Source organism: Lontra canadensis, unplaced genomic scaffold, assembly GCF_010015895.1.
Source record: "Lontra canadensis isolate GAN:19392208 unplaced genomic scaffold, GSC_riverotter_1.0 scaffold45, whole genome shotgun sequence".
Taxonomy (NCBI): Eukaryota; Metazoa; Chordata; class Mammalia; order Carnivora; family Mustelidae; genus Lontra; species Lontra canadensis.
The window spans coordinates 13,706,089-13,717,342 of record NW_022631039.1 but is presented as its reverse complement, the minus strand read 5'-3'; the positions used below and the strand labels follow the sequence as shown (position 1 = coordinate 13,717,342).

General features: G+C 55.8%; 1 protein-coding gene across 2 annotated transcripts; it reads left to right on the top strand.

The window, feature by feature from the left end:
- Window positions 1-790: 790 nt before the first annotated feature.
- CHST12 (carbohydrate sulfotransferase 12) lies at window positions 791-5,928 on the top strand. 2 transcript variants are annotated; one of them, XM_032872792.1, is made up of 2 exons: window positions 791-1,336; window positions 4,184-5,928. In XM_032872792.1, the coding sequence occupies exon 2, from the start codon at window positions 4,271-4,273 to the stop codon at window positions 5,528-5,530; it is 1,260 nt and encodes a 419-aa protein (XP_032728683.1). In that variant the 5' UTR covers window positions 791-1,336; window positions 4,184-4,270; the 3' UTR covers window positions 5,531-5,928. The 2 variants fall into 2 exon arrangements, with proteins under 2 accessions (XP_032728683.1, XP_032728682.1); XM_032872791.1 differs by having other exon boundaries at window positions 791-1,415.
- The last annotated feature ends 5,326 nt before the right edge of the window (window positions 5,929-11,254 follow it).

Genomic DNA, 11,254 nt, shown 5'->3' with positions numbered 1-11,254 from the left:
GTCCGTTTCCCCCAAACTATTGTAGGCCCTGGCGTTTGCCAGTGTACATGTCCTCCTTGCTGGCTGTTCTTGGCATTCTCTGTGCACAAGTGACAACGTGGTCCCTGATGTGTGGTGGTGCCTGTGCCCACAGATGGGACGCAGGGTCTCTGCCCCGTCTCCACAGAGCTTGGGAGTCTTGCTCTGAAAACACAGCTGGAAACCAGGCTCTCAAGCACATGACATTTTCCAGCACGTTTTCCCTTTCCTGCTTTCTCAGCCTTTGGCGAAACTTTTTTTTTTTTTTTTTTTTATATGGTTTCACCTTCATCTCTAGAACTGCTCAGCCTTTTACATCCTCTGGAAGGGATGGTCTGGAAAACTTCCGTGGCCTGTGCTTATGATCTAGCTTTACAGACAGGCTGTGATGTGGTGAGATTATAACCATTCCGGTTCTCCGGACGGCCGTGATGCCCTCAAAGGGCGCTGGCCGACTTCTGGCAGCAGCTGTGTAGGAGACGAGCACTTCTAACTCTGATGTTTTCACAGCACAGTGACTCCCTTCATCCCTGGGCTACAGCCGCGTGGGGTTTTCCTGCACCCCCGGCTGGGTAGCCTTTTCTGTACGGGGGCCTTGAGAGCGCTGGGGGCTCAGGAAGGACTCATGAAGGTGGCAGTGACCAGAATGTCATTTTTTTTTCTCTGTCACTTACCTGTTTCAGCACCTTTCACATAAAGCCCCACACTGCCCTTTGTCTGCCGACCTTTGTACCGTGAGCATGTGTTACTTTCTCCATAAAAAAAACAAAATGAAGTGAGCGTGAACAAAAACTGCACAGGTGGGTGGAGAGCGCTTCCAGACTTCAGCCTCATGAACTTTTAGGTTCATTTAATGAAAATGCATCGGGTCCCAGGTGCATAGTTGAGCATGCACAAGGAATACAGACTCGGAAGGTTCAGACAGGGAGAAGTCAGAGAGCACCCCAAGATGTGCTCTGTCTGAGACTGCTCAGATGCCCGCTGATCCTGACAGAGTTCCCGGTATGTCTGAAAACTGTACACTCTGGCTTTGGGCCCCTTTATGGTCGTGCATCTGTTGTCTCGTTAGGCTGGACCCATGTCTGAGTTCTGTCTTCTGAAGCCACACAGGGTAAGTCTGTTCCCTTCCCACGGGACAGCCCTCCTGCTGATGCGAATCTCTTCTCCAACCAGAGGATCCAACCTCCTCCCCTTCCACAGGTGCTGTGGGGGAACAGACCCTGCGAACCGTCAGAAGCTGGAGGAGAGGCAAGGACCCCACTTGGTCTTAACAAGTGGATTAAGACACATGCCCGTCGAACGGTTCTACGGAGAGGAGGTGAAGGCCGGAGAGAGGGGTACAGATCTTGAACTTTTCCAGAAACCTCAAACTGTCAGGTCACACTCACTGAACACGGGTATGATAACTTGTATTTTACCCTCTACACCCTGCAAGGGGCTGTAAGATGATCCAAGTCCAAAACATGGACCTCAGAACAGAGAGGTGAAGGGGAACGATCTTGCTGGAAGGGATTAGCATCTCGTGGGACTGATGAGCGTGGCCAGCATCCTTCCTTAGAGCTGATGTCCTAGGACTGCACTGGGCACAGGGGCCAGGTGTGGTGGGTCTATAGCTGTAGGCCTGTGTGTTCACAGATTAGTACCACCTTTGCTTTTCTGTCCACCTCATCTTTTTTGCCTTGTATCCAGCTCTGAGGTCTCTGTCCTGTATCATTGGTTCTTTTTGATATAGGTGGATAGTTTGACATCGCAATCCAGCTCTGATTTCCAACCCATCTTTCCAGCTTATTTGTTCATCTTTCTGAATCTAGATTCCGCTCTCAGTCGCTGGCAGGGTGGGCCAGCTCTGCCGGTGGCGTGGGGGACTGCCCCTGGGGAGGAGGTAAACAGACTCACATACTGGGGGATCTGGCAGGGGGCTAGGAGGTACACTGACCCTGGCAGGTGGCCATCAGGAGCTAACCTCCACTGATTAATATGTGACAAATGTTTTCCATCCTGGAGTGGGATGGGAAGCACAGTGCCACCTCCATCTATCCCAGTGATGATGGCCTGGTATGGAGGTGCAGGCCCAGCTCCCCCTGGGTCCTCCTGTTGTAAGGGGAGGGGAGTCCCAAGTGTATCTGTGCTGCTCTGTGCCATCTTCGTCTGCGTTGGTGCCCAGGGGGAAGGTCAGCTCCCTGCCTGGCCCTACTAAACCATGATGGCAGGAGTGGTTTTTCCACTGGTGTCTGGCCTAAGTAGTGCAGGTGTCTCCAAAAAGATGTTCCTACTGTTGGGTCACTGTGAGGTTAGGGACAGTGCTCGAGGCCCTTCTTGCTCTGTGTACCAGTCATAAATGGGGAGTGGGTTCACAAGACCTCCCTCGGGTTGGGTCATTCACTGGAAGAACCTGCGGAGCTCATGGAAATGTGTATTTACCTTTAAGGTTTGTCACAGCAAAGGATTCAGATGACAAGTCAAGGGAAGAGACGCAGAGGGAAGAGTTGTCCCCTCCCGGGAGGTCTGGATAGCACCATCTCCAGCTACCGCTGATGGGTGACAGCGGGTAGAGTGCGCCCCCACGTCTTCATGGGTGACAGCGGGTCAAGTGCTCCCCCCACATCTTTGCCCAAGTCTCTCCTCGGGCTTTGTCATCAAACAGGTTGACTCCCCACATGGCTGACCTTAGTCCCCAGCCCCCAATCACATTGTTAGCCCAAGGCTCCCAGTAAACAAAACCCCTCCCAGGAGGTGCGTGCAGGAGGAGCCTCTTAGGGCAGAGGCCCAGTCCTTTGACAGGGTTCTTTGGCGGCTCTTCCTGGAGCTTTTCTCCTGTACCTGTTGGCTCTTCAGGGTCAGAGGTAGTGCCCTCTGGGATGGGGGACAAGCTCGTCCTTCTGCGGCTCCTCGAGTAGCCAGGTCCTTGGACTGTCCTTTCTGAGCCTTCCTGGGCCTGTTGGTTGTGTCCCATCTCTGGTTCTGTTGTGAGTGGGCAGATTGGTAATGGCGCAGCCCCCTCCAGGTGGAACCAGAAGGGAAACTCGGGGTGGCCCTGTAGGTGGTGATGGCACATCCTCTCATCCTCGGGCTAGCGTCCCAGCACTAGGTCAGACACCGCGCCTTCCCTGTGGTGTCCCTAGCGCTTCTCCAAGTACATGGGACAGAATTGGGGCTCAGCCTGTGTGTCAGACAGGACTGGCCCAAGGATGGGCTCCTCTGGCATTTCTGGAATTGACCTTGACTGTGGTTGAGGACAGCCTTCAGTGGAAGTTGTAAGGGAACCACAAATCCAATGTCCAGCCTGCTTCTCCCCATGCACAAGGGCAGCCGCCTGCCCCGAGCCAGTGGGCCTGCTGGCCGACCTTGCCAGGTTGCCATCCCAGCACCTGCTGACATTCGCAGTTGCCAATCTGCCCTGCCTCCCTTTGCCTTCCCGCCACCCTTTCAGGCAGCCTTTCCCCATCTTCATCCGTGGCTCTGCCATGGTCTCACTCCTCTGTGGGGTTACCAACGGTGCTCTTAGGGCCTGGAAAGCTCTTGCATGGGCCCCCTTTCAGCTGCCCCGTGAACCCTCCCTGTCCCTGCTGTGATCTCCAGTGTGCCCGTCCTTTTCACGTAGAGGGTGACAGAGATGGTGCACAGTGTCCAGCACATGTCAGCCGCACAGAGCGGCCTGTCTTTGATGTGGTTATTTGCATCAAATGTGCACAGCAAAAGGTTTTCCTCAGAAGCTGGGACGTCTTTAGCATTTTTGTAAGTTGTAGCATACATTCAAATTGAACCTTGTGTTTTCATTTTGCTGAGCGCCTTTCCTTCCTCCTCTGCGTTTCCTGCCTATGAGGGTCTGTGTCCCTGCCCGAGCCTGGTCTGTCAGCCCTCCCTTTTCAGTTCAGTGACGAAAGATCTCCAGTGACCTCGCCAGCCACCGCCGGTCCTCTGGGCCCTTCGAAGCAGCACTCAAAGTGGCATTCATCCCCCTATCACACTGAGGGGCTGGGACTCAGCAGAGGTGGCCTTGTAAAACCTAAGTTGTGGAGGATGGAAGTATGAGGGGTGGGGCAGGGACTCGGACCACGAAGGGAGGTCCGAGACATCAGCAAGCACCGTCCATCGGAGTCAGAGTGCAAAGAGGACACTCTAGCTGGACCATAATCTTTAATGTAGCTCTGTGTTACCTTTCCAGGGTCCTGAGTGCAGTGTCCCGTCTCCATGAAGCTGATGTGATAGCATCCAGGTGAAAGGGCCCCCCCCAGCCCTGTCCACGGGCAGGATGACCAAAACCCGGCTCTTCCGCCTGTGGCTGGTCTTGGGGTCTGTCTTCATGGTCTTCCTGATCATCGTGTACTGGGACAACGTGGGCACTGCCCACTTCTACCTGCACACTTCCTTCCCCAGGCCGCACCCCCTGGCGCCACTGCCCACCCCCACGCACGGGGCGGAGAAAGAGTTCACATCTGACGTGGACGCGTTTTTGCAGAAGCTGCTTGGTGGCAGCCTGAAGCAGAATGCCCCTTCGGGTAAAAGGACGGAGCAGCCCTCCGTGCCGGCCTCCAACAGGCCCGTGCTGAGCAACGCGGAGGAGAGTGTGAGGGGCTACGACTGGTCCACCCGTGACGCCGAGCAGGGCCCAGACCCGGGCGGGCAGCAGGCCGAGAGGCGGAGTGTGCTCAGGGGGCTCTGCGCCAATGCCAGCTTCGTGTTCCCCACCAAGGAGCGCTCCTTCGACGACATTCCCAACTACGAGCTCAACCACCTCATCGTGGACGACCGCCACGGGGTCATCTACTGCTACGTGCCCAAGGTGGCCTGCACCAACTGGAAGCGCGTCATGATCGTGCTGAGCGAGAGCCTCCTGGACCGTGGCGCTCCCTACCGTGACCCCCTCGACATCCCCCGGGAGTACGTCCACAACTCCAGCACCCACCTGACTTTCAACAAATTCTGGCGCCGCTACGGCAAGTTCTCCCGCCACCTGATGAAGATCAAGCTGAAGAAGTACACCAAGTTCCTGTTCGTGCGGGACCCCTTCGTGCGCCTCATCTCGGCCTTCCGCAGCAAGTTCCAGCTGGAGAACGAGGAGTTCTACCGCAAGTTCGCGGTGCCCATGCTCAAGATGTACGCCAACCGCAGCGGCCTGCCCACGTCCGTCAGCGAGGCCTTCAGCGCGGGCCTCAAGGTGTCCTTCGCCAACTTCATCCAGTATCTGCTGGACCCGCGCACCGAGAAGCTGGCGCCCTTCAACGAGCACTGGAGGCAGGTGCACCGCCTCTGCCACCCCTGCCAGATCGACTACGACTTTGTGGGGAAGCTGGAGACCCTGGACCAGGACGCCGCCCAGCTCCTGCGGCTCCTCAAGGTGGACAAGCTCCTGCACTTTCCCCCAAGCTACCGGAACAGGACTGCTAGCAGCTGGGAGGAGGACTGGTTCGCCACCATCCCCCTGGCCTGGAGGCAGCAGCTTTATAAACTCTACGAGGCCGACTTTGTCCTCTTTGGCTACCCCAAGCCCGAAAACCTACTTAGAGACTGAAGGCGTCGGGGGCGGTCCCGGACCTCAAAGCCAGCTGGGCGGGTGGGGCTTCTTCCAACCCGGACCAAGGCTCCTGCCGCACCACGGCCTTCCTCCCGAGGATGGGCGAGGGGTTGCCGTGTGTATTTTTTTATGGCTTGTTTCCCTCCCAGTCGGGCCCGTGGTGCAACTCCACAGCGCTCCCGTTGACCAGGCAGCTGGAGACACCTGGAATCGACGGCTCCCACACTCCGGTTTTTCATATCACCTGCGGTTTTGCAGTCTGGACGTACTGTTTATGCCACTGCCTGTATTCCTTGAGTACTGTGTTAATATTGTTTTTTTAAGATTAATATATTTCAGATATTTAATATGAAAAGTGGAGGAGAGGATGGAGTAAAGGTCACATCTGCTTCTGCTGCCTGCTTCCGTGGTAATTCTGGTAGAGCGGCAGGTGCTCGGGAAGGGGCTTCGAGGGATTGGACCTCAGAAGCTCGGGTGAGGGCGGGGAGTTCTCATGGTCACCTTCAGCAAAAAGGAGGAACCTATGCTTGAAATCAAGCCTCACCTGTATTTTTGTTTTTTAAGATTTTATTTATTTATTTGACAGACAGAGATCACAAGTAGGCAGAGAGGCAGGCGGAGAGAGGAGGAAGCAGGCTCCCTGCTGAGCAGAGAACCCGGGGCTTAATCCCAGGTCCCTGGGATCATGACCTGAGCTGAAGGCAGAGAGGCTCAACCCACTGAGCCACCCAGGTGCCCCCTCACCTGTATTTTTAAAAGGGTAGCAGACAGATGCTTCATGAGCCAAAGCTCTCTGACCATGTGTCATCAGTGAGAAGGGAAATCAGTTAGAAAGGGTTTTGTCCTTGAGACCGTACCTCTGGTCGCAGTCACGGAAGCAGGATGTTAGCTGTTCCCATGAGGCTATAAATCATGGACGTGCTGTCACAGGGACAGGATGAGTAGGGGCCTGACCCGAGAATCCGTTTCCTGCCGTCATCAAGGTGAGGCTTGGGTGGGATTGTTGTCAGAGACAGCTGGTTGGCCTCAGCTCCCGTGTGGAGAGTCCCCTTGAGGACGTGACTGACCGTGGGATCCTCACTTTTGGTGGTCCCAACTCCGTAGCAGTGTCCGTGTGGGCCTGTCTAGGAAGGCCCTTTCTGCACATCTGGTTCAGACCTATTTGCAGTTGTGGCTGGGACCCTGTAGTGGGCGGGAAACGTGCAGTCATTCCATGGCGTGTGGGCCTCAGGTGTGACCTCGTCTCCTTAGTGTGTAGCATCTGATCCTCAGGGCCCAAATTTCCGGGGAGCTGGCCGCTCACCGTGATGTCCTCCTGCCAGCTCTCCTTAGTGTCTGGTGTCCTTGCTCTGATGGCTTCACGATGGCACTGAGATTTGAGTCGTGGCCTCTGGGTGCCCGCCTCAGACTCTGGCTTCCTGGGGCCCAAAACCACCCTCTGTCCTTTCTGTAAGTTCCCCTTTTTATAAAACAGTTGACAGTAAAGATGCTCCTACTCGAGGAGTCCCAATTTTAGAGTCACTGAAGAGCCATCACCACGTTGAGGAATCCTGGGATGTAGCTGTCCATGGCACCACAAGCACTGGGCTTCAGGTCAGTAGGCAGATGGGGTAGCTCTGCCTTCGGGGAATCTTGTGACCCTGCTGTGTGAGACGAGAGTGGGGACCCCCAGCCTCAGGCCAGTGGGCCGAAGGCCTTCAAGGACAGAGCGTCAGCGAGCGAGGTGAGGTAAAGGCGGGTGTCCTGAGGAAGGTGGTGCATGAGCCCGGCCTGAAGGATGGGGGGTGGCTCGGATGTCCATGGTAGAGTGTGTGACATCAGCACAGGAGCGGGATGTGTCCGAGACAGGAGGTACTAACCACTGGTGTCCATTGCCAAGCGCCCTCACGTGTCCTTCCCCATCCCCTTGGTCCTGTTCTCTGGTGTGGACGCTGCATGGCAGAGGTCAGGTGGGGCCAGGACTTGGAGCTGGTGGGCTTCACCACCACCGCTGGGATGTGGATGGGCTGTGAGTGGAGTCTGGTGGCCTTGACTGTCAGGCCTAGGAGTTGAGGTCTCACTTAGGCAGCAGCAAGCCGTGGTGGAGGTTTGGGGATGGAGGAATTTGGATTCTTTGGAGTCAGTGTGGCGTTGGGTTGAGTCATGGAGGTGGCCGGGAGGCTGGTCAGCAGGCGACGGCTGCTGCCCTACTCAGAAGGGGCCTGTGCAGGGACAGTGGGGAGACGGACAGACAGGAGGAGGGATGGTATTCTGGAGAGGTTCCCTCCCAAGCTGTTGCTATTCTTGTGTATGACGAAAGAGAAGCAGGGAGAAGTCAGGGGAAAGTCAGAAGAACACAACACAGATCTTTCTTCTGACCTGTAACATCCCCCCACCGATACGTGGTCAAATACGCGTAACATAGAATTTATCTTCTTAACCACTTAAGTATCTGTTTCAGGGGCATTAAAGGCATTCACACCAGTGTACCGCCCCCATGGCCATCAGGCTCTGGAACTTTCTCATCTCTCCCCTGGGTGAAACCCTGCACCCATTCCTCCCTCCCCCCGCCTGGCACCCACCCTCCTGCTCACTGTGTCTGTGACCCTGGCGACTCCAGGGACCTTACAGAGGTGGGATCCTGCAATGTCTGTCCCTTGGGCTCTGGCTTCTGTCACCCAGCATGCTGTCCTCAAGGTCCGTCCCTGGGGTGGCTGGTGGCCGCGTGTCCTTGCTTGTTAAGGCCCAGGGTGTTCCTCGGGATGGATGGGCCACCCCATGGCGTGTGTCCGTTTTCCCACCAAGGAACACTTGACTGCTTCCACCTCTTGGCTGCTGTGAGCAGTGTGGCCATGCTCACAGCTGTGCACAGATCTGTGTGAGTCATGGCTTCCATTTCCTTCGGGTGAGTACCAGAAGTGGGCTGCTGAGTCGCAGTTGACCTGGCATTGGCAAACTGCATCGGGGTGGGGAGACATGCAGATGACGTGTCACGTGGCTAGAGGCGAGCTGGGAGGCTGTCCTGGGGAAGGACAGTATGGGGGACAGTTTCCGATCTCCTTTACGTGTGTTAAGGACACTGTAGATTTCAGTCCTGGGCTGTAATTTTGAGGAACTGGTTTTCATCAGAATGGGCCATCACGTTGAAATCGCAGTTCTAGAACACGTCTTTAGCCGCCATCATCACCGTGGCTCTTGGCATCTGTCTCTCTTGGTAGTTTCTTACTGAAATGTGTTTGTTCCAGGAATGTTCAGACAAACGTCAAAATTCACGGGGTGCTGGCTCACGAAGGGCAGGGCCCAGCTCTGCATTCCTTTATTCGTGGTTCTGCAGGTAGTTACACTGTAGGTCATCTTCCCTGGGTGTTGGGGGGCATGTGTGCAGGGACTGTGGGAGCGGCTTCCTGCGGCGGCCACACACCTGTCCAGATTCCTGTGCTGCCAGCTGGGCCCGACCTCGGGGCCACCTGGGGGACGATGCAGGACGTGATGGCAGAGAGGGTCCTTGTCAACCATTGCCCTCCTTCCACGGGCTGTGGGACGAGAGGGGGCCCCCACCTTGTCCCTCTCTCGGGTGCCTCTTTCCCTGACCCACAGAATTGTGTCCTGTAAAGAAATTATTTTTCTTGTGCTAAGACACTATAAAAATTTTTAAACTGATACTGCAGTTAGCTCATTTAACCAAACGATTCCATAAACCTGACTCTTCGTTTCTGCTTACCTCTCATCTCCCGCCATTGCTGACACATTTGCACACTGTCCTAATAACGCCCTGGTGTGTGGTACAGGATCCTCTCTGCGTTGTCATGGAGGCCCCAGCACGGCCACCAGTGCATTTTGTTTACAGTCGGGGAGAGGGATGTGGGAGAGACTTACCTGATGCCTGAGGCACGCACACGCGCGTATGAGAGACCCCCTCAGTCCTCGTTCTTCTAGAAATGGTATGCGTCTTCATGCATCGATGCAGAGTTCCCACTCCCACTTATGGCTTCTGGTGCACACCTAGGGTGCCTTGTGTTGCTTTTGCCTTCTTTTGAAGGATGTTCCACTAATAGAAGAACTTTAAGTCTGTAAGTCAGATTTTTCACTAATAATAAGTAATAATAATTACTTTCCACTGGGGCGCCTGGGTGGCTTAGTAGATTAAAGCCTCTGCCTTTGTCTCAGGTCATGATCTCAGGGTCCTGGGATCGAGCCCCGCATCGGGCTCTCTGCTCAGCGGGGAGCCTGCTTCCCTTCCTCTCTCTCTGCCTGCCTCTCTGCCTACTACTTGTGATCTTTGTCAAGTAAATAGATAAAATCTTTAAAAAAAAATTACTTTCCACTAAGTAAGATTTTCCACTAATAGAAGAAATTTAAGTTAAATGAGCAAGGGTCACAATCACATTTCCTCTTCCCGGTGCAGTCAGTGTGTACCTGGGTACCGGCCTCCGTATGGTCGTGAAGGTGAGGCTTTCACCCAGCTCTGTCGCTGACGGGGAGCAGTTAGAGGAGCGGGGGCCTGCCTCAGGGCCGCCCACCCCCTAGTGCAGGGCTGTCCCCAACCCGTCAGCAGGCAGCATGTGGCAGGGAGCAGCACGAGCAGGGATTCCCGCCCCTGGGGCGGGACAGGAGCCTGAGACGGGGAGGCAGAAGCCAGGAGGGGCATGGCTGTGCAGCCCGCCTGTCCCGTGAAGCTCCGTTTCAGAGCATGCATGGAGCCCCCTGGGGTTTCCAGAACTGCTGTCCCATGCTTCTATTTGCAGCTGAGTCTCTGCACACAGGCGTGGGCAGGGACAGCTCCGGCTGCAGTCAGAGCCTTCCTCCAGACACCTGCACCTGGGGCAGGGCTCCGCATGCCCGGGTGGTGGTCAGGGAGGGAGAGAGTGAAGGGGTGGGGCCAAGGAGGGCTGCCATCATCCTGTCCAGGTGTTTGTAAGGCTGGTAGAGTTTCAGTAACTGGACTGAGTGGGCTTAGAGTTCACTGCTTCTGCCTTCCGGCACTTCCGGGCTCTGTGGGGTCCAGAAGGGCGGCTTGCCCTGTTCCTGGAGAAGTTAGCTATCCCCCATTTCAGAAAGGAATAGTGTGTCTTCTCTTCCTTCCTGCGTTCTTCTCTCCCCTGAAAGATGCTATGGCTCCCCATCCCTCCTTCCAGAGAGGGTGAGGACTGCCGTGTCCATGCTCAGCTGCAGGAAGGGCCCAGCTTCCTCTCCTTCCCTGCCCTCGTCCCAAGAGGGCTAGAGCGTGGAGTGGAGGATGCAGGCGGGCTGGCTGGCTGGCCCTGGTGGCTGGAGGGCCAGGAGCTCGTGGACCCCGCTGATGTGGGTCCAAGTCCCACGAGTGACGTGTGCATCTGGTGACTGTGCTGGTCACCTTCCCCAGCAGGCCCTTCAGAGCCCCCGGGTACCACTTTGTCTGCACTGTGAGGGGGACCTAGCTCTGGGCCAGCGGTGCCAGCCAGTTTGTAACACATAGCACCGAATGTGCTTCCCGGTGGCCACACAGATGTCCGCAGAGCCTTCTTCAGTTTCTCTGGGGGGGAAGCTCAGTTTCTGGCAGGACTTCTCTCCTCCACGTTTGCTCTCCTGGGTTGGAAGGGGTTGCCGCTCAGGGCCACGTGAGGCTTCTGGCGGACAGGTGCTCTGTTCTCCTTGGTGGTCCTGCCCTGCGGGGAACAGGTTCCCAGATACCACGCAGACCCAAGGGGGTCCGCTCACCCAAGCAAATTCTCCATCGGTAATTATTGCCCATTTATTTTTAAA

Excerpts from the sequence above, each read along its gene's own strand:
- CHST12 (XM_032872792.1), top strand. The coding sequence starts at position 4,271 with ATGACCAAAACCCGGCTCTTCCGCCTGTGGCTGGTCTTGGGGTCTGTC.